This window comes from Hypanus sabinus, chromosome 4 (assembly GCF_030144855.1).
Source record: "Hypanus sabinus isolate sHypSab1 chromosome 4, sHypSab1.hap1, whole genome shotgun sequence".
Classification (NCBI taxonomy): domain Eukaryota; kingdom Metazoa; phylum Chordata; class Chondrichthyes; order Myliobatiformes; family Dasyatidae; genus Hypanus; species Hypanus sabinus.
The window spans coordinates 188,276,424-188,299,486 of NC_082709.1; the positions used below are offsets into that span (position 1 = coordinate 188,276,424).

Genomic DNA, 23,063 nt, shown 5'->3' on the forward strand with positions numbered 1-23,063 from the left:
GTCCGTGTCCTGGGAGTGTGTGATGGGACAGTGTAGAGGGAGCTTCACTCTGTATCTGACTGTCCCTGTCCTGGGAGTGTGTGATGGGAGAGTGTAGAGGGAGCTTCACTCTGTATCTGACTGTCCGTGTCCTGGGAGTGTGTGATGGGACAGTGTAGAGGGAGCTTCACTCTGTATCTGACTGTCCCTGTCCTGGGAGTGTGTGATGGGACAGTGTAGAGGGAGCTTCACTCTGTATCTGACTGTTCCTGCCCTGGGAGTGTGTGATGGGACAGTGTAGAGGGAGCTTCACTCTGTGTCTAACTGTCCCTGCCCCGGGAGTGTGTGATGGGACAGTGTGGAGGGAGCTTCACTCTGTATCTAACTGTCCCTGCCTGGGAGTGTGTGATGGGACAGTGTCGAGAGAGCTTCACTGTATCTAACTGTCCCTGCCCTGGGAGTGTGTGATGGGACAGTGTCGAGGGGGCTTCACTCTGTATCGGACTGTCCCTGCCCTGGGAGTGTGTGATGGGACAGTGTAGAGGGAGCTTCACTCTGTATCTGACTGTCCCTGTCCTGGGAGTGTGTGATGGGACAGTGTAGAGGGAGCTTCACTCTGTATCTGACTGTTCCTGCCCTGGGAGTGTGTGATGGGACAGTGTAGAGGGAGCTTCACTCTGTGTCTAACTGTCCCTGCCCCGGGAGTGTGTGATGGGACAGTGTGGAGGGAGCTTCACTCTGTATCTAACTGTCCCTGCCTGGGAGTGTGTGATGGGACAGTGTCGAGGGGGCTTCACTCTGTATCGGACTGTCCCTGCCCTGGGAATGTGTGATGGGACAGTGTCGAGGGAGCTTCACTCTGTATCTGACTGTCCCTGTCCTGGGAGTGTGTGATGGGACAGTGTCGAGGGAGCTTCACTCTGTATCGGACTGTCCCTGCCCTGGGAGTGTGTGATGGGACAGTGTAGAGGGAGCTTCACTCTGTATCTGACTGTCCCTGCCCCGGGAGTGTGTGATGGGACAGTGTAGAGGGAGCTTCACTCTGTATCTGACTGTCCCTGCCCCGGGAGTGTGTGATGGGACAGTGTAGAGGGAGCTTAACCATAGACTGGGTGGGTAGAGCGTGATTATCTCCACCAGCACCCTCTCCAGACCAATCTTTGTAAGGTGTTCCAGCAAGGATCTGCCAACATCCTCGCCAGATGGGCCCCAGATTTTGGGAGGTGAACGTGGGTGGGGAATGCTGCAGAAGGCTAATGATGCTGGCTCCGTTGCTGATGCTGAAACAGACAGTGTGGGTAGGGTGTGGGTCACCCTGGTCAGTGAACAGCTTCCTGTTGCTTGCTAAAGTCCAGGCCTTTGTGCCTTTGCTCTGTCAGTCTGCTGCGACTGCCTCGGGTCCGACAGATTGGGCGGGGAAGTAACTGTTCCTGTGGCTTATGGTCGATAGCTGTTGTACTTGCCTCCCTGTGAAGATACTCCCACACCCTGGATGGTGTAATCAGAAGTCAGCTACTGTGTGTCCACCAACCTCAAAAAAAAGGTCACTCTTCTACACTAGAGTACATTCTACTTGTAGTGCTGCCCTGCCCCTGCCCAAGGAGATAAAGATCAGTGTATAAAGTGATGAGAGACATTGATGGTGTGGATAGTCAGAGGCTTTTCCCAGGGCTGAAATGGCTAGCCTGAGAGAGCATAGTTTTAAGGTGCTTGGAAGTAGGTACAGAGGAGATGTCAGGGGTAAGTTTTTTACGCAGAGAGTGGTGAGTGTGTGGAATGGGCTGCTGGCGACAGTGTTGGAGGTGGATACGATAGGGTCTTTTAAGGGGCTCCTGGATAGGTACATGGAGCTTGGAAAAATAGAGGGCTGTGGGGTAAACCTAGGTAATTTCTAAGGTAGGGACATGTTCGGCACAACTTTGTGGGCCAAAGGGCCTGTATTGTGCTGTAGGTTTTCTATGTTTCAAAATGAGCTTTATATGTCACAGTGCTGTCCCTGCCCTAGGAGATAAAGATCAAGATGAGCTTGATTATAATCAGCATTAGTGTCTACAACCAGCACGGTCTGAGGGTGAACTGGGGGCAGCACACAAGTGTGGCCAATGGAGCCTGTCCATGACTCACTAATCCTAACTTGTACGTAGGTTTGGGGAGGAAAGCGAAGCACCCAGAGCAATCTGACAGTCTCAGGGAGAATGTACAAACTCCCTCCCAACAGCGGCTGGAATTGAAGCCTGATATTACAGCTGGTGCTATAACACCATGGACTAACCACAGGAGCTCTACTTTGTATTTAACTGCAAGCTCTTCTCTTTACAAAATGTACTTACAACACTTTTTTTTAAACAGATAAGCTCTCTGAGGCTCCGTTGTCTGTCCAGTCGTCTGGGAAGATCAGCAGCATTCCTCTGCCCTTGGCTCCTGCCTATCACATCATCGAGTTCGACCTCCATGTTATCTGCCACATGCCACCCACGCTGCCTACACCCCCGGATGCAGAGAGACCCAGCGCTGACTTGAAGGCCACCCACAAAGGCCCCGAGAAAAGCAAGCCAGAAGCTCCTTGCATGACCTCCATTGACCAGAAGGTATGGTGAGACGGTGTGATGGTGGGGGTTGGAGACTAGTATGAGTAACGTGTGTGCGGTGTTGCTAATAGAGTCACATTACACAGAAACAGTACCTTTGGCCCAACCAGTCCAGCAGCATCCGTCACTAAGGTCGCCATGGGCACGAGCTTCCCCAGCCTCAAGGACATCTTCCAAAGGCGATGCCTCAGCAATGTGACATCCATCGTTAAGGATCCTCACCACCCAGGACATGCGGTCTTTTCATTACAGGAGGTACAGGAGCCTGAAGGCACAAACTCAACATTTCAGGAAGAGCTTTTGCCCCTCCACCATCAAATTTCCAAATGAACAGTGAACCCATGAACACTACCTCACTATTTCTTCTCATTTTGCATTACTTATTTAATTTATATATATCTTATAATTTGTGTTTTTATTATTATGAATTGCACTGTACTGCTATTGCATAACAATAAATTTCAGGACCGATGCCAGTGATATTAAACCTAATTCTGAAGATTCCCATCTCAGCTGCTCCCATTTGCCTTCCAGTTTGGCCCATGCCACTCTAAACCAGGGGTTCTCAACCTGGGGTCCACGGATCTCTTGCTTAATGGTTTTGGTCCATGGCAAAAGAAAAGTTGTGAATACCTGCTCTAAACCTTTCCTGTCCATGCACCTGTCTAAAAGTCTTTTAATGGACACACAAGAGACTGCAGGCACTGGAAATTTGGAACAACATGCACAAAATGCTCAGTTACAATAAGAAATATTCTTGAAATGTTGAGTGTATGTCTTCAGACTCCTGTGCCTCCTCCCTGATGGTAGCAATGAGAAGAGGGCGTGTCCTGGGTGATGGAGATCGGTGATGATGGATACTGACTTTTTAAGGCATTGTGTTTTGAAGATGGATGCAGGTGAGGCTGGTGCCCACGATGGAGCTGGCAGAGTTTACAACTTTCTGCAACATTTTCTGATCCTTTGCTGTGGCTCCTCCACACCAGACAGTGATGCAACCAGTTAGAATGCTCTCCAGGGTACTGCTGCAGAAATTTGCAAGTGTGTTTGGTGACATACCAATTCTCCTCAAACTCCTAAAGAGATAAAGCTGTTGATGTGCCTTGGAATCTTTAGTGGTTAATTTAAATAAATTAAACCAGTCCCTGTGCATCCTTTATAATGATCCTATTTATATTACCTCCCAGACCAGAACACGATGCTTTCTTTAAATACTAGAGTGGCTTGAATAATCTTATTGCTATTGGAGATGATAAACTGTAACTTGTATAAAGACGGGGAGTTTGGTGAAATATTGGACCATGAATGTGCAGATTTCACTGTGAGGTTTAATGAGGGGAACAACTGAACACCAAACTGCTTCTCTCCAAAGGTGATTAACTTCATCAACAACTGCTCCATCAGGAGATATTCTGACAACTCAGTTTGCTTTGCTAATATTACTCTTTAAATGGAATTCCAACATTCAACACTGTTTAATGTCATTTCCACTACAGAAATGTAAATGAGAACAAAGTAATTGTTACTCCAGATCTAATGCAGATCAAAAAACACAATCAGATAAAGAACACAGTAATAATAGAAACACAATAAATATAAATACAGAAGATAGCTTATGTACATAGCCTGATTGTATGTCCACAAAGTAACGCTAGGACACAGGAGTGTGTGTACATAAGATGACTGACAGCAACTTAAGAAATAGGCACAGGAGTTAGGCCATCAATAAGATCATGGGTGATCTGGCCAGGGACACATTTCCACCTACCTGCCTTTTCCCTTTAACTCTTAATTCCCCTACAATGCAAAAATCTATTCAACCATGTCTTAAACATATTTACTGAGGTAGCCTCCACCTCTTCATTGGGCAGAGAATTCCACAGATTCACCAATCTCTGGGAAAAGCAGTTCCTCCTCATCTCTGTCCTAAACTTACTCCCCTGAATCTTGAAGCTATATCCCCTAGTTCTAGTCTCACCTACCAGTGGAAACAACTTTCCTACCTCTCTATCTATCCCTTTCATAATTTTATATCTTTCTATAAGATCTCCTCTCATCCTTCTGAATTCCAGCAAGTACAATCCCAGGCCACTCAATCTCTCCTCATAGTCTAACCCGATCATCTCTGGAATCAACTTGGTGAACCTCCTCTACACCACCTCCAAAGCCAGTATATCCTTCCTCAAGTATGGAGACCAGAACTGCACACAGTACTCCAGGTGCGGCCTCACCAGTACCCTGTACAGTTGCAGTGTAACCTCCCTCCTCTTAAATTCAATCCCTCCAGCAATGAAGGCCAACATTCCATTTGCCTTCTTGATAGCTTTCTTGAACCTTTTGTGATTCATGCACAACCACTCACAAGTCCCTCTGCACAGCAGCATGCTGCAATTTTCTGCCATTTAAATCATAATCTGATCTTCTGTTTTGCTTTCCAAAGTGGATGACCTCCCATTTACCAACATTGTACTCCATCTGCCAGACCCTTGCCCACTCACTTAACCTATCTGTATCTCTCTGCAGACTCTCCATATCTTCTACACAATTTGCTTTTTCACTCAGTTTAGCATCATCAGCAAATTTAGATACAGTACACTCGGTCCCTCTTTCAGATCGTTAATGTATATCATGAATAGTTGCAGGCCCAGCACTGACCCCTGTGACACACCGCTCACCACTGACTGCCAACCAGAGTAACACCCAAGTATCCCAACTCTCTGCTTTCTATCAGTTAACCAATCCTCTATCCATGCTGATACATCACCCCAACTCTATGCATCCTTATCTTATGGATAAGTCTTTTATGTGACACCTTATCAAACACCTTCTGGAAATCCAAGTAAATCTGTTCATCTGTTCCCCTCTGCCCGCTGCACTCGTTATATCCTCAAGGAACTCCAGTAAGTTTGTGAAACAGGACCTGCCTTTGCTGAATCCATGCTGCATCTGCTCGATGGATTAATTTCTTTCCAGATACTTAGCTAATTCTTTTTTAATGATCGCTTCAAGCTTTTTCCCCAGCTACAGATATTAAACTAACTAGCCTAGAGTTACCTGCCTTTTGCCGGCATCCTTTTTTGAACAGTGGTGTGACATTTACCATCTTCCAATCCGCCAGGACCTGCCCAGAGTCCAGAGAATTCTAAATGATAAAGTAGTGGTGGTGGGAGGTGTTGATCAGCCTCACTGCCTTGGAAAGAAATGGTTTCTGAGTCTGTTAGTCCAGGTGTCCATGCTGCATCAGAATTAGGTTTAATATCACCGGCATGCATCATGAAATGTGTTTTTTGCAGCAGCAATATGTAGTAACATACTATAGGTTGCAATCAGAAGTATATATAGAATAAATTAAAGTAAGTAGTGGAAAAAGAGAGAGAAATAAAAATAGTGAGGTGGTGATTATGTGTTCATTGTCCATTCAGAAATCAGAAAGCAGAGGGGTAGAAGCTGTTCCTAAATCACTGAGTGTGTGTCTTCAGGCTCCTGTACCTCCTCCCTGATGTTATCAGTGAGAAGAGGACATGTCCTGGGTGATGAGGGTCCTTAATGATGGATGCTGCCTTTCTGAGGCATCGCCTTTGGGAGATGCTCTCGATACTGAGAGGCTGGTGCCCAGTGAGCTGGCTGAGTTGACAATTTTCTGCAGCTTTTTCCACTCCCCCCCCCCCCCCACCCCATCCCGGTGGTGTTTGTGAGAGTCTGGTGACATTCAAAATCTCCTCAAAATCCTTAGGAAAAAATACTACAATTTACAATAGGAAATATAAAAAATAAATAGGTATGGTGAAAAGAGAGCAAAACAGTGAGATACTGTTCTTTAAAAATGAGTTAAACTCACACTGTTTAACTGAACAGTGAACTGTTCACACTGAACACACTGAACTGGGCTCTAAAAAAGGCACAAATGCCACCCAGCTGAAAGGAAGCGATAATCTCAGCTATACCAAAAGAAAGCAAGGATAAAATGGAATGTGAGTCATTTAGACCAAAAGGAACAGCTTCAGAATAGAAGGACATCCCTTTAGAACAGAGATGAGGAAGAGTTTTCTTAGCCAGAGTGTGCTGAATCTGTGGAATTTATTGCAACAGATGGCTGTGGAGGCCAAATTATTTGGCATATTTAAAGCAGAGGTTGATATTGTCGTGATGGGTAAGGATGACAGAGGTCACGGGGAGAAGGCTGGAGAATGGGGTAGAGAGTGATGATAAGTCAGTCATGACGGAATGGCAGAGCAGACATGATGGGCTGAATGACCTAATTCTGTCCCTATCTATTTTGATCTTATGGTAATCACGCATTGGACGTACCCTTGATCACAGGTTATCACCGCCTTATTCCCTTACCTCATCCCATAAGAGAGAGAGAGAGAGAGACACACACACACAACCACACACACACACACACAACCCCCCCCCCACACACACAACCCCCCCCCCCCACACACACACACACACACACACACACACGATAGTACTCCACCCTGGGACTCTGAGTGCAGTCCGTAGGCAGTGTCTCTTTGAGAGAGGTGGGTGCCTCGTCTTCCTTCACTGGACTTAGTTGGAGGCAGTGGACGGTGAGCACATGGATAACCTCTTTTGTTCTTTGTGTGTTTTGATTCCAGATTTCAATAGACTGCCCCTGGTCCATTTACTCGACGCTGATCGCTCTGACCTTCAACATACCTTTCAGTGCTAGCCACTCGCTTCTGTCGACGGGACGAAGGTAACATTGCTTCTCTCTCTTTTCTCTACTTCTCATTGGAATACTGACCCAAGATCACAACCTTCCACATTGAGTGTTTGTCTTTTTCAAATGTGCAAAGGTTCATTTTATTGTCAAAGTATGCATTAACAATACAACTCTGATATCTGTCTTCTCCAGGTGGCAGTGAAATACAGAAAAACCATGGGTATTGATGAAAGAAAAGACATTAACTTCCTACCCCTCCCCCCCCCCGCAGCACAAAGAAACAAAACTCGCACACCACAGATGCCCCCATGCCCCAATTGCAGAGAAAAAAACAGTGGCAATAACATCAAACCCTCAACCTCCTCACTCACAGAAAACAGGGACAATAACATCAAATCCTCAACCTCCTCACTCACAGAAATCAGCTACAATAACATCAAATCCTCAACCTCCTCACTCACAGAAAACAGTGACAATAACATTAAATCCTCAACCTCCTCACTCACAGAAATCAGCTACAATAACATCAAATCCTCAACCTCCTCACTCACAGAAATCAGCTACAATAACATCAAATCCTCAACCTCCTCACTCACAGAAAACAGTGACAATAACATCAAATCCTCAACCTCCTCACTCACAGAAATCAGCTACAATAACATCAAATCCTCAACCTCACTCACAGAAAACAGTGACAATAACATCAAATCCTCAACCTCCTCACTCACAGAAATCAGCTACAATAACATCAAATCCTCAACCTCCTCACTCACAGAAATCAGCTACAATAACATCAAATCCTCAACCTCCTCACTCACAGAAATCAGCTACAATAACATCAAATCCTCAACCTCCTCACTCACAGAAATCAGCTACAATAACATCAAATCCTCAACCTCCTCACTCACAGAAATCAGCTACAATAACATCAAATCCTCAACCTCCTCACTCACAGAAAGCAGCGACAATAACATCAAATCCTCAACCTCCTCACTCAGAAATCAGCTACAATAACCTCAAATCCTCAACCTCCTCACTCACAGAAATCAGCTACAATAACATCAAATCCTCAACCTCCTCACTTACAGAAAACAGTGACAATAACATCAAATCCTCAACCTCCTCACTCACAGAAATCAGTGACAATAACGTCAAATCCTCAACCTCCTCACTCACAACTTGTACATGGTACAATTCACTCTGTTCATGGCTTTCCTCCAGATGCTACAGTTTCCTCCCACATTCCCAAGATGTACAAATTAGGGCTAGTGAGCTGTGGCCATGCTATGTTGGTGCTGGAAGCACGGTGAAGCGTGCGGGCTGCCCCAGTGTATCTTCAGACTGTGGTGATCTTTGATGTACAGTGCACATTTCACAGTGCATGTGACAGATGAAGCTCATCTTTATCCTGATTGGCGAGTGTCACAGAACAGGGACCAGGCCCTTTGGCCCACATTGTCCCTGCTGACTTTCATGTCGATGATGGATTGCTGTTCCTGTTGTGTCCCTTGTAGGTGCTGTTCTGTGCACTGAACTATTTTCTCTTAAACTCTCCCTCCCCCTTCCCTCTTCACCCGCTTCTTCTGTCCTCCTCCCCCCTCCTTCCTCCCCATCCCCTCCCCCTCACAGGAAGTATCTACAGGTGTGTGTTCACAACCTGTCTGAGGTGGGTTTCCAGTTGTTTGATCCTCAGTTGGTGGACCTGGCCAACAGCTCGCGCCTGGACTTTGTATCCCTCAACTCCTCCAAGCAGCAGGTAAGGAGGGAGAGAGGGAGAGTGTGAGTGCCTGTGCCCATCACTGACTAGCTTTGATCACGTGTCCTATGGGGTGGGCATCTCCCACGCTCTGCTCCAAGATCACCCATTCCTGGTGGTCTCCTTCTCGGTTAGCGGACAATGCCAACCTCTCCCACTCACTCCCCATGAGGAATGATATCAAGTTCAAGTATAATTGTCAAGCTCATGTTTAAATGTCGTGAACACAGCCAAACAAAACAGATTTCCTCCATGGCCGAGGTGCGAAACCGAAAGTCGTACACGGCACGTAGCAGACGGGCTTTTTTTTGTGACTGTCCGTTTTTCTGGTTTCATAATTACATGTGGTACAAGTGTTGAGATTGATGGTGCGTAGATGACCTGGAGCCATGTTTCTGCTAGAAAAATTATGCATCAGTTCCTCATCATGAGCCAGTTCAGCCACAGCCGGCCAGACGCAGTCCAGTTTGTCTTCCATCGATCAAGCACTGGAGGGCATCACCAACGGGAGGGGGCAGTCTCCGACCAAGCCGGATGGTCATCCTGCCACGCGACAGGCAGCTCTGCGGCACGAGGGCCTGGTCCACACAACGACCGAGGCCACGCAGCTCCCTACCATTGGACTCACCAACGAGGCAGTGACACTGTGATAACCCCACTGTGTCATACCCCAATCTGAGTGTATCCTTCTGGTACACTCAACAGAGTTCTTCAGCTGGTAACTCTACCCAGTGACCATATCCACACCGCTGACCTGAAATGGACTGACCGTGAGTTTTGTGTTTGCGGGTCAGAAATTGGCCGTCTAGCTTATTACTGACACAAGACCACGAGACACAGGAGCAGAATTAGACCATTCAGCCCATTGAACCTGCTCCACCATTCCATCATGACTGATTTACTATCCCTCTCAATCCCATTCTCCTGTCTTCTCCTTCGACACCGCAACTAATCAAGAACCTATCAAGCTCTGCTTTAAATTCACACAATGACTTGGCTTCCACAGCCATCTGAGGCAGTGAATCCAACAGATTCATCATCCTCTGGCTGAAGAAATTCCACCTCATGTCTGTTCTGAGGGGACACTCTATTCTGAGGTTATGCCCTCTGGTCCTGGACCCCCCCCCCCCCACCCTTTCATTCTCGTGAATTTCCTCTGGACCCTCTACAAGCCAGCACATCATTTCTTAGATAAGGAACCCAAAACTGCTCACAATACTCCAAGTGGGGTGAGTACAGTCCATCCATACAGAGCATTTCAGTACAACAGTGCCTCGAGGTTTCTGTGGGGAAAATAACCAAATGCAGAATAAACTGTTGTAATTGCAGAGAAAGTGCAGTGCAGGCAGACAATTAGGTGCAAGGTCATATTTTGGTAGATTGTGAGGTCAAGACCCATCTTGTTGTAACAATGGGATAGAATTAGAATGAGGTTATAGATTATAGATTGTGAAATTTGTGACAAGCTGCATCAGTGCCTGGTGTGGGAAGTGTACTGTACTGTTCAGGAATGCTGTACAACGGGTTGTCAGAACTGTCTATAATTCATCGCCAGCACTGACCTGCCTGTCATCAACAAACTTCACAGTGATATTAAACCTGATCCTGCTTCTGGTCAAGGACAGTTACACAGAAAGGTGCTGGAAAATGACCAGTAATGTCATTAAGGATCACACCTACCTGCTCATGGACTGTTTGTCCCACTCCCATCAGGGAGGAGGCTACATAGCATCCACACCAGGACCACCAGACTCCAGACAGTTACTTTCCCCAAGCAGTAAGGCTGATCAACACCTCCACCCACTAACCCACCCTTCCACACCCCCAACCACCACTACTTTATCATTTCCTGTCAGTCACCTTATGTACAGACACTCCTGTGCCTAGCGTCACTTTATGGACATACAATCAATCTATGTGCATAAGTCAGCTTATCTATTTATTTATTTATCTATCTATCTATCTATCTATTAATTTATTTATTGTATTTATTGTACTTACTGCTTTATTGTGTATTTTTTGTGTTGCATTGGATCTGAAGTAACAATGATTCCATTCTCCTGTACATTAAACAATCCTGAATCTTGGATGTAATTGTGCAAAGTGATCCACATCAATTGCATACAAAGTTTATCCACTGTATCTCAGTAAATGTGACAAAGTAAGCCAATGGCTAGTTAACCCTGCATATTTGTCTTTTCACTGTGTCAGGGAGGGGGATCGGACTGGGACCAGGGGACATTTCCTCACAGGTATACAAAATGACAAGGTGTATAGATAGGGTAAATACAAGCAGGCTTTTTCCACTGAGGTTGGGTGGGACTAGAATTTGAGGTCAAGGATTAAAGGAGAAAGGTGGAATATTTAAGGGGAACACGAGAGGGAACAACTTCACTCAGAAGGTAATGACTCTGTGGCATTCATTGCCACAGACAGCTGTGGAGGCCAAGTCATTGAGTATATTTAAATCGGAGGTTGATAGGTTCTTGATAAGTCAGGGCAACATAGGTTACAGGGAGAATGTAGGAGAACTGGATTGAGAGAGATAATAGATCAGCCATGCTGGAATGGCAGAGCAGAGTCAATGGGCCAAATGGCCTAATTCTGCTCCTATGTCTTATGGTGTAATGTGATGGGGAACTTCTTCACTCAGGGTGGTATGAATGTGGAATGAGCTGCTAGTGGAAGTGGTTGATTGCAACGTTTAAGAGGAGGTTCATCCGGAAGATTAAGATGCATGGAATCCATGGTGAATTGGCTGTCTGGTTTGCCCTTAGAAGATGGAGGGTGGTGGTCGAAGAGACCTATTCTAGCTGCAAGTCTGTGATAAGTGGTGTTCTGCAGGGATCTGTACCGGGACCTCTGTTTGTAATGTATGTAAATGACCTGGATGAAAATGTAGATGGGTGGGTTAGAAATTTGAAGATGATATGAAGATTGGCAAAGACTGGAAGACTGGAAAAGAACACAGCAATCAGTTGCAGATACGGGCAGAGAAATTTAACCTGGCCAATAGTGAAGTGTTGCACCTGGAATAGTCAAATGTTGAGAGGTAGCATGCAGTTAAGGTCATATGGCACAATTGCCTTTATTTGCCTTTAATAGGCACTGAGTTGAAAAGTCAGGAAGTTGTGTTGCAGTTTTATAAAACTCTGGATAGGCCATTCTGGAGACTTACACACAGCTCTGGTCACCCCACTATGGGAAGCATGGTGAGGCTTTGGAGAAGGTGCCAGAGGTTTAGTAGGTGGGGTAGGAGGGCTATGGTCCAGGTGTGGATCAATGGGATGAGGCAGATTAATAGTTCGACATGGGTTAGATGGGCAGAAGGGCTTACTTACCTACTGTTTTTATGACTGGAGGGTTGTGAGGCACTTTCACTGGGCCATGGGTGGGCTTCATGCAGGCTGGGATGGGGGGATATGATGGGGGGGATGCCAAGGGGCAGATTGAGTGTAGAATTGTGTCTATAGGGTCTGTGGTGCAGTGGGGGGAGGGTGCTGCTGGTCTATTCCGTACCTTGAATGGAAAAGCCTGCAGAAAGTAGTGGACATGGCTCTGTCCATCACAGGTAAAGCCCTCCCCACCATTGAGCACACCCACACAGAGTGTTGTCGCAGGAAAACTGCATCCATCATCATGGACCTCCATTACCCAGGTCGTGCTGTCATCAGGAAGCTACAGGAGCCTCAGGACTCTCACCACCGGGTTCAGGAACAGTTATTACCCCTCAGTCACAGGATCTTGAACCAGAGGGGATAACTTCACTCACCCCAACACTGAACTGTCCCCACAACCACTGGACTCACTTTCAAGGACTCTTCATATCGTGTTCTCGATATTTATTGTTTATTTATTTATTATTATGCTTTATTTCTTTTGCATTTGCACAGTTTGTTATCTTCTGCACTCTGACTCTTTGTCCAACTTGTGTTCATTTTTTCTTGATTCTAATGTGTTTTTTCTATTTACTGTGAGTGCCCACACATATACACACTCAGGGTTGTATATGTTCTTTGATAATCAATTTACTTTGAACTTTAACCTGACCTTCACCCATTCCTGCGATTCCCCTCCCCCCAGCACGTGTACAGCAGACAGGCCACGTTCTTCCTCTGGGAGCTGCACTGGGGCGAGGAGCTGGGACCCAGCCTGTCCTCCCAGTTCAGTGTGAACTTCAGCCCCCTGGATGGGCAGCAACATGACTCGATGAAACCCTACACCTACGAGTTCCGGCTGGACAATTTCTGCGTAAGTATCTGTGCTGTCCGGAATCGGTCAGGGTGGGGAAGGGGTACACACTTCCTGAGGGTGGCACTCATTGCTGGGTCACTCACTCTGAGGATAGAGAGAGAGAGAGAGAGAGAGAGAGAGAGACTCTCACTCACTCCACCGTTGGGTACCCGTCACCTTCCTCACTGGGCTATTTGTCCTACTAATGCTACCTCAAAGCACAAGGACCACCCCTGTCTCTCCATCTACACACTACATCAAATCATCCTGTTCCCCATCACCCTCTACCTTCACTCCTCGTTCCTGCCCCTCAGCAGTCCCTCTCCCTGTCCTTCTTCCCCTCCCCTCCCCTCTCCCTCCTCTCTCCCACCCTCTTGTCTCACCCTTCCCCCCTCCCGTCCCTACTGCACTAACTGGCTATGCTCTGCCTCAGACCCTGTACAATGTGAAGGTGGATATCTCACCCCCTCTGGGGTTGGACATGTGTAAGATGGGGACACTGTGCAGTCTGGAGGTATCGATCGTCCGGCTCTCCGACCTCACTGAAGGGGACAGAGATGAGGCTTTCTCTGAGTCCGATGGCTACTGTACCACCAGGCTGATGTATGAAGGTAAGCCTCATCACAGGACTTCCACTTAGACCAGGAGAAGAACTAGGCCATCTGGCCCATCGTGTCTCAGCTGAGTTGTTACCCCCAAAACCCCATTCTCCTGCCTTCATCTCGTAACCTTTGATACCTCGACTAATCAAGAACCCATTAATCTCTGCTTTAAGTGTAACCAATGACTTGGCTTCCACAGTGTCCGTGACAATGGATTCCACAGATTCACCTCCCTCAGGCTAAAGAAATTCCTCCTCATCTCTGTTCTGAATGGACATCTCTCTATTCTGAGGCTGTGCCCACTGGTCCTAGACCCCCCACTACAGGAAACATCTTCTCCACTGTCTAGGAGACTCCTGTCTCAGTCTTTCAATATTTGATAGGTTTCAGTGAGTTTTCCCCTCATTCTTCTAAATTCCTGCAAGTACAGGCCCAGAGCTATCACACACTCTTCATACGTTAACCCTTTCAAGTGGGTTAACCTATAAGGTGTTACAGTTATAGAGAAAATGCAATATAGGCCAACAATAAGGTTTAGGATCACGGTGAGGTAGAATGTGAGGTCAAGAGTTCATCTTTATCATACAGAAGGGCCGTGCAGAATTCCTAAGATAGCAGTGTAGAAGCTGTCTTTGACCCTGATGCTTGGTGCTTTCAGGCTTTTGTATCTTCTGCCTGATGGGAGAAGAGAGAATGTCTGTGGTGGGTGAGACTCTACTGTGTCTGTTGTCTTGTTTATTAATTATTGTACTGCCCTGCACTGTTTTGTGCAATTTATGCAGTCCTGTGCAGGTCTGTAGTCTAGTGCAGTTTTTATGTTGTTTTGCCTTGTGCTGTCTCACATAGTCTACTGTAGTTTTGTGTTGTTTCATGTAGCGCCAGGGTCCTGGAGGAACGTTGTTTCGTTTTTATTGTGTACTGTACTGGCAGTGTATGGTCGAAATGACAATAAACTTGACTTTGATTATGCCAGCTGTGTTATTGAGGCAGCAGCAGGTGCAGACAGTCTGTGGAAGGGAGGCTGGTTTCCTTGATGTGGGACCACAGCTGTCTGCAGTTCCATGCGGCCATGATAAACCAGGGCACATCTAGACCAAGCATTCCCCACCTGGGGTCCATGGACCCTTGGTTAATGTCGTGGTCTTTGGCATAGAAAAGATCGAGAATTCCTGATCTGGACAGAATGGTGCAAGAGTCGATGGGGACATGCTGAATTTCTCTAGCTTACTGAGGAAGTAGAAGTGTTGGTGAATTTTCTCAGCTGTGACATCAATGTGTTTGGACCAGGTGAGGCTGTTGGTGATGTTCACTCTTAGAAACCGGAAGCTGACAACTCTCCGAACCTAAACACCGTTGATGTAGACAGGAGCAGGAGTATGACCCCTCCTTTTCTGAAGTCAATGAGCAGCTCTTTCATTTTGTTGACATTGAGGGAAAGGTTGTTGTCACGATACTATGTCACTAAGTTCTCTATCCTGTCCCTGTACTCAGACTCATCTCCGACACCCCACTACAGCGTATCATCTAGAAATGTGTAGATAGAGGAGAATCTGGTCACTCTCATGAATATACAAGAAGTAGAGTAGGGGCCTGGGGATATAACCTTGTGGAGCCCATTGTTTAGAATAATTGTGGTGGTGGTGTTACTGCCTATCCTTACTGATTGTGGTCTGTTGGACAGGAAGTCAAGGATCATGTATTGACTTCCAGGGTCCTGAGTTTGGTTATGCATGGTATTACAATATTGAAAGTGGAGATGAAGTCAATAAATATTAGTCTGACATAAGTGTCTTTACTGTCTAGAGGATGCTGTGGAGATGAGTGTGAGGGCAGAGATGATGTCTCCCAGAGTCCTGAGTTTGGTGACGAGTAAAACAAAGTGTTAGTACTGTTAGATTCTGGAGTCATAGAACAGAGAAAGGCTTTTCAGCCCATCTAGTCCATGTCTAGCCATGCATCTGGCTAGTCCCATCCACCCACACATGGACCATAAGCCCTCCCACCCACGTATCTATTCAAACTTCTCTTAAATGTTGTGATTAATCAAATGATGCACTACTTGCACTGGCAGCTTGTTCCACACTCTCACCACCCTCTGAGTGAAGTTCCCCCTCATGTTCCCCTTAAACATTTCACCTTTTACCCTTATCTCATGACCTGTAATCCTAGTCTCACCCAATTTCAGTGGAAAAAGCTTGTTTGCATTTATCCTGTTCCCTCATAATTTTATATACCTCTATCAATCTCCCCTGTCTTCTGTGTTATAAGGAATACAGTCCTAACCTTATAATTCAGGTTTTCCTGACCAGGGAACATCCTTGCAAAATTTCTCTGCGCTCTTTCAACCTTATTGACATCTTTCCTGTAGGTAGGTGACCAAAACTGCACACAATACTCCAAATCAGGCTTCAGCAATGTTTTATACAATTTCAATTTAACATCCCACCTCCTGTACTCAATATATGAAAACCAATGTGCCAAAAGCTCTCTTTACAACCGTATCTACCTGTGATGCCAATTTCAATGAATTATGGACCAGTATTCCCAGGTCCCTTTGTCCTACCACACTCCTCAGTGCCCTACCATTCACTGTGTAAGACCTCCCCTGGTTGGTCGGACCAAAGTGCAACACCTCACACCTGTCTGCATTAAATTCCATCCGCCATTTTCAGCCCATTCTTTCAGCTGGGCCAGATCCCGCTGCAAGCTTGGAACATCTTCCTCACTGTCCAATGCACCCACAAGCATCCACAAATTTGACCAGAGGATTGAAAAGCTTGAGCATGTAGATATTACGAAAGAGGATGTGCTGGAGCTTTTGGAAAGCATCAAGTTGTATAAGTCACCGGGACTGGATGAGATGTAGCCCAGGCTACTGTGGGAGGTGAGGGGGGAGATTGCTGAGCCTCTGGCGATGATCTTTGCATCATCAATGGGGACGGGAGAGGTTCCGGAGGATAGGAGGGTTGCGGATGTTGTTCCCTTATTCAAGAAAGGGAGTAGAGATAGCCCAAGAAATTATAGACCAGTGAGTCTTACCTCAGTGGTTGGTAAGTTGATGGAGAAGATCCTGAGAGGCAGGATTTATGAACATTTGGAGAGGTATAATATGATCAGGAATACTCAGCATGGCTTTGTCAAAGGCATGTCATGCCTTATGAGCCTGATGGAATTTTCTGAGGATGTGATTAAACACGTTGATGAAAGTAGAGCAGTAGATGTAGTGTATATGGATTTCAGCAAGGCATTTGATAAGGTACCCCATGCAACACTTATTGAGAAAGTAAGAAGGCATGGGATCCAAGGGGACCTTGCTTGTCATATTCTACATGGAGATCGGTCACCAGTGGTGTGCCTCAGGGATCTGTTCTGGAACTCTTTCTCTTCGTGATTTTTATAAATGACCTGGATGAGGAAGTGGAGGGATGGGTTAGAAGATTTGCTGATGACATAAAGGTTGGGGGTGTTGTGGATAGTGTGGAGGGCTGTCAGAGGTTACAGCGAGACATTGATAGGATGCAAAACTGGGCTGAGAAGTGGCAGATGGAGTTCAACACAGATAAGTGTGAGGTGATTCAATTTAGTAGGTCAAGTATGATGACAGAATATAGCATATTAATGGCAAGACTCTTGGCAGTGTGGAGGATCAGAGGGATCTTGGGGTCTGAGTCTGTAGGACACTCAAAGCTGCTGCGCAGGTTGACTCCCTGGTTAAGAAGGCATACTGTGCATTGGCCTTCATCAATCGTGGGATTGAGTTTAAGAGCAGAGAGGTAATGCTACAGCTATAACAGACCCTGGTCAGACCCCACTTGGAGTACTGTGCTCAGTTCTGGTCGCCTCACTACAGGAAGGATGTGGAAACTATAGAAAGGGTGCAGAGGATATTTACAAGGACATTGCCTGGATTTGGGAACATGCCTTATGAGAATAGGTTGAGTGAACTTGGCCTTTTCTCCTTGGAGTGACAGAAGATGAGAGGTGAACTGATAGAGGTGTATAAGATGATGAGAGGCATTGATCGTGTGGATAGTCAGAGGCTTTTTCCCAGGGCTGAAATGGCTAGCCTGAGAGGGCACAGTTTTAAGGTGCTTGGAAGTAGGTACAGAGGAGATGTCAGGGGTAAGTTTTGATGCAGAGAGTAGTGAGTGCGTGGAATGGGCTGCCAGCAACGGTGGTGAAAGTGGATACGATAGGGTCTTTTAAGAGACTCCTGGATAGGTACTTGGAGCTTAGAAAATTAAGAGGGCTATGGTTAACCCAAGGTAATTTGTAAACTAAGTACAGTACATGTTCGGCACAGCATTGTGGGCCGCAGGCCTTGTATTGTGCTGTAGGTTTTCAATGGTACAGTTTATCAGATCACTGATATACACGACAAACTACAACAGACCCAGCACCAATCCCTATGGTACACAAGCCTCCAGTCAGAGAGGCAGGTGTCTGCTATCACTCGCATGAAGCCAATGTCTAATCTGGTTTCCTACCTCATCTTGAATGGCAAGTGACTGAGTCTTCTTGACCAACCTCCCCAAGTCCATGTAGGCCACATCCACTGCCTTGTCTTCATTGATGTACTTGGTTGAAGTTGTGTTGAGGATCCAGTTTTCTTCTTTCACCACTTTGTCCTTTCCTTGCAGTTGTTGACAACAGCAGTAACTGGGCCGTGTGTGGCAAGAGCTCTGGGGTCATTACCATGCCGGTGGCCGCCCGCGCCACTCACAAAGTCCACATGGAGGTGATGCCCCTGTTCGCCGGGTTCCTGCCATTTCCCGACATCAAACTCTTCAAATATCTTCCTTTCCAGGCCTGTCCTACAGGGCAGGTCGATGCAGGTAAGTGGGAGATCCCAGGCCCAGTATCAGAGAATGGGGAAGGGCAGATCGATGGGTAAGTGGGAGATCCCAGGCCCAGTATCAGAGAATGGGGAAGGGCAGATCGATGGGTAAGTGGGAGATCCCAGGCCCAGTATCAGAGAATGGGGAAGAGCAGATCGATGGGTAAGTGGGAGATCCCAGGCCCAGTATCAGAGAATGGGGAAGGGCAGATCGATGGGTAAGTGGGAGATCCCAGGCCCAGTATCAGAGAATGGGGAAGGGCAGATCGATGGGTAAGTGGGAGATCCCAGGCCCAGTATCAGAGAATGGGGAAGGGCAGATCGATGGGTAAGTGGAGATCCCAGGCCCAGTGTCAGAGAGTGGGGAAGGGCAGATCGATGGGTAAGTGGGAGATCCCAGGCCCAGTGTCAGAGAGTGGGGAAGGGCAGATCGATGGGTAAGTGGGAGATCCCAGGCCCAGTACCAGAGAATGGGGAAGGGCAGATCGATGGGTAAGTGGGAGATCCCAGGCCCAGAGTCAGAGAGTGGGGAAGGGCAGATCGATGGGTAAGTGGGAGATCCCAGGCCCAGTATCAGAGAGTGGGGAAGGGCAGATCGATGGGTAAGTGGGAGATCCCAGGCCCAGTGTCAGAGAGTGGGGAAGGGCAGATCGATGGGTAAGTGGGAGATCCCAGGCCCAGTGTCAGAGAGTGGGAAAGGGCAGATCGATGGGTAAGTGGGAGATTCTAGGCCCAGTGTCAGAGAGTGGGGAAGGGCAGATCGATGGGTAAGTGGGAGATTCTAGGCCCAGTGTCAGAGAGTGGGGAAGGGCAGATCGATGGGTAAGTGGGAGATTCTAGGCCCAGTGTCAGAGAGTGGGGAAGGGCAGATCGATAGGTAAGTGGGAGATCCCAGGCCCAGTGTCAGAGAGTAGGGAAGGGCAGATCGATGGGTAAGTGGGAGATCCCAGGCCCAGTGTCAGAGAGTGGGGAAGGGCAGATCGATGGGTAAGTGGGAGATTCTAGGCCCAGTGTCAGAGAGTGGGGAAGGGCAGATCGATGGGTAAGTGGGAGATCCCAGGCCCAGTGTCAGAGAGTGGGGAAGGGCAGATCGATGGGTAAGTGGGAGATTCTAGGCCCAGTGTCAGAGAGTGGGGAAGGGCAGATCGATGGGTAAGTGGGAGATCCCAGGCCCAGTGTCAGAGAGTGGGGAAGGGCAGATCGATGGGTAAGTGGGAGATTCTGGGCCCAGTGTCGTAGAGTGGGGAAGGGCAGATCGATGGGTAAGTGGGAGATCCCAGGCCCAGTATCAGAGAATGGGGAAGGGCAGATCGATGGGTAAGTGGGAGATCCCAGGCCCAGTATCAGAGAATGGGGAAGGGCAGATCGATGGGTAAGTGGGAGATCCCAGGCCCAGTATCAGAGAATGGGGAAGGGCAGATCGATGGGTAAGTGGGAGATTCTAGGCCCAGTGTCAGAGAGTGGGGAAGGGCAGATCGATGGGTAAGTGGGAGATCCCAGGCCCAGTGTCAGAGAGTGGGGAAGGGCAGATCGATGGGTAAGTGGGAGATTCTGGGCCCAGTGTCGTAGAGTGGGGAAGGTATTTAGTCCTGTGGCAGTGGTATACTGATTGAGGGGAGGTGCCGACAGTTGAGAGAGCTCCATTATGCCTATCAACCATGATAGTCATGTGATCAACCATGGATACTGTGTCAGGGCCGTATGATGTGGGGATATTCCCATATAGCAGGCTTCTCCTCTCTATCCAAAGCAACAGCGGAGATCGAATCAGTTTGGCACCAGCGGCATCACCGGAGTTGCTCGTCAGCTTTGTGGCACTCCCTAGGGAATCCAGTTCCAAATTTTTCCTTCTGGGTTTACTCCCGAAGCCTTCCCCGTGAGTGGGTGTAGCAGCCAGGAAGCAGAGGTTTGAGATCAGAGTTTTCCTTCTCCCAGATGACATGGCAGCCATGGCAAATGAACCCCATGCTGCCCAAAGTGACTACTTATAAGGTGCAAAAAACTCAACTTTACCCCTTCTCCTCTCAGTAAAAATGGTTCTGCTGAGTTTAGTAGCTAAATCACACATAAAAGCCAGGATACAGTACCGGTGGGGACGGGTCTGTCACTGTGTAACACCGGGATACAGTACCAGTGGGGACGGGTCTGTCACTGTGTAACACCAGGGTATGGTACTGGTGGGGATGGGTCTGTCACTGTGTAACACCGGGATACAGTACCGGTGGGGACGGGTCTGTCACTGTATAACACCGGGATACAGTACCGGTGGGGATGGGTCTGTCACTGTGTAACACCGGGGTACGGTACCAGTGGGGACAGGTCTGTCACTGTATAACACCGGGGTACGGTACCGGTGGGGACGGGTCTGTCACTGTATAACACCGGGGTACGGTACCGGTGGGGACCGGTCTGTCGCTGTATAACAACGGGGTACTGTACCGGTGGGGACGGGTCTGTCACTGTATAACACCGGGGTACGGTACCGGTGGGGACGGGTCTGTCACTGTGTAACACCGGGGTACGGTACCGGTGGGGACGGGTCTATCGCTGTATAACAACGGGGTACTGTACCGGTGGGGATGGGTCTCTCGCTCTATAACACCGGGGTACGGTATCGGTGTAGATGTCATAGTAACTCAGTGCCGTGCTGATGGTGAAGCCATTTTGTTTTCTGGATTGCAGCTGCTGACAGCTGGATGGAGAATGACACTTTGTCCTTGGACAAGAACATAGATGAACAGGCGGAGAGCAGCAGCCTGCGCAGTCGAGGCAGCACCCACTCCTCGGGCAGTGGTGAGCACCGGGGGCTGCCGATGCCTCGCCTTCTTCCCTTCTGCACCGGGCAGGTCTTTAATGCCAGCACCTGCTGCCAGATCCTTGTCCTCCCCTGCCAGGATGACCACATGCTGGAGGTGAACGTCACATGATGCAGAGGGTTTCCACAGCGCCTTGGTTTTCCTGGGGTGTAGTCACCGTGACAGCGGTTGTGATCGCTGGCATTACTGCTGGTGTGAGCAGCCCCCTGGGTCTGTAAATCTGTCTGTATATTGGGAGCGGTACTGGGTTGTAATTCTATTTGGTCTTTGTAAACGTCACAGCAAGATATTTGTGATTGAATTTCAGTACACAGAAATTGATGATCTGTGGTGTAACTCTCCCCATTCCAACCCAGCCCAAACCTGGAGACACTCAGCTTTGCATCCACCCAGATTGGGCACGGCCTCGCACTCCAGACTTGTGCAGTGTCCTTGCATGATGCCCTTCCTTCTCTGAGATCCCGCAAGCTGTACCTTCCACCTGGCCACAGCGAGGCTCTTCTCCCTCTTCTTGATCCCTTGGATTCAAACAGTGAACAGGGTTTGGTCGGTTTAACTAGCTTAACTTTAATTTATTTACCATATTCTAATTTATCAGCCACATTTAATTATATAAATATAAGTCTATGAAAAGTAATATAAAATTGGGTGGTAGGACCTGAGGCTGTTTGGTTGCCGAGATGTGCTGGCCAAGTTGCTGCGAAGCTTCCACTCTACTGCCCCCCTTCCCGTCAGTCCGAGAGTGCGATGCAGCGACGCACGTGGTTTGTCAACTCACTGAGAGTGTAGTCAGTGCACCGCACCGTGTGATCTTCAGAGTATCGACCCCTGTATATTTCCTCCTTAATCACAGGTCTGATGATGTTTGCTCAGTGAACTGTGAATATTATATCAATATGCTGAAAACCTGACCACAGTGTCGTGTCTTTCTTTGACCTGCTGTTCTGTAACAGTGCGAGAGTTACTGGTTGAATTGGTAATTTTGTCACATATACTGAGATACTGTGAAAGGTTTTTGTCTGCACGTTCTCCAGAACGATGATCCCAGAGCTGAATACGTGAAGCCAGTAAACAGGAATAGAGTGTGACATTTACAGAGGAAGTCCAGACGAGGCACGCACAGGATTCTGCCATTGCTGCAAACCTGGAATACACACAAAATGCCACAGCAACTCAGCAGGTCGGGCAGCATCGATGGAGAGGAGTAAACAGTCAATGTTTCAGGTTTAATCAGTCTATGAATTCATTGCCACAGATGGCTGTGGTGGGCAAGCAAACAGGTATACTTAAAGTGGAAGTTTCTTCAGATATATGAAGTGTAAAAGAGAAGCAAAAGCAGACATCATATCACTGCAAAATGATGCTGGAGAGGTAGTAACGAAGGACTAAAAAAATGGCCAACAAACTGAATAAGTATTTTGCACCAGTATGGTGGAAGTTCCAGCTGTCGGGGCATAAGTGTGTGAGAGAAGGTTCTTGGGCAACAGAAAGGTTTCAAGGTAGAAAAGTCCACTGGGCCTGGTGGGCTACACCCCAGGGTTCTGAAAGATGTAGCTGAAGAG

At 47.6% G+C, this 23,063-nt stretch overlaps 1 protein-coding gene across 2 annotated transcripts in view; it reads left to right on the forward strand.

Moving 5' to 3' along the window:
• Positions 1-22,412, forward strand: part of trappc10 (trafficking protein particle complex subunit 10) — a 98,593-nt gene extending 76,181 nt beyond the window's left edge. For both annotated transcript variants that reach the window (XM_059969020.1, XM_059969021.1), the window contains 7 exons: positions 2,329-2,567; positions 7,190-7,290; positions 8,887-9,013; positions 13,097-13,264; positions 13,680-13,857; positions 18,489-18,683; positions 21,368-22,412. In XM_059969020.1, the coding sequence (XP_059825003.1) occupies positions 2,329-2,567; positions 7,190-7,290; positions 8,887-9,013; positions 13,097-13,264; positions 13,680-13,857; positions 18,489-18,683; positions 21,368-21,612 (1,253 nt within the window). In that variant the 3' untranslated portion in view covers positions 21,613-22,412. The remainder of the gene's footprint in view (positions 1-2,328; positions 2,568-7,189; positions 7,291-8,886; positions 9,014-13,096; positions 13,265-13,679; positions 13,858-18,488; positions 18,684-21,367) is intronic.
• The last annotated feature ends 651 nt before the right edge of the window (positions 22,413-23,063 follow it).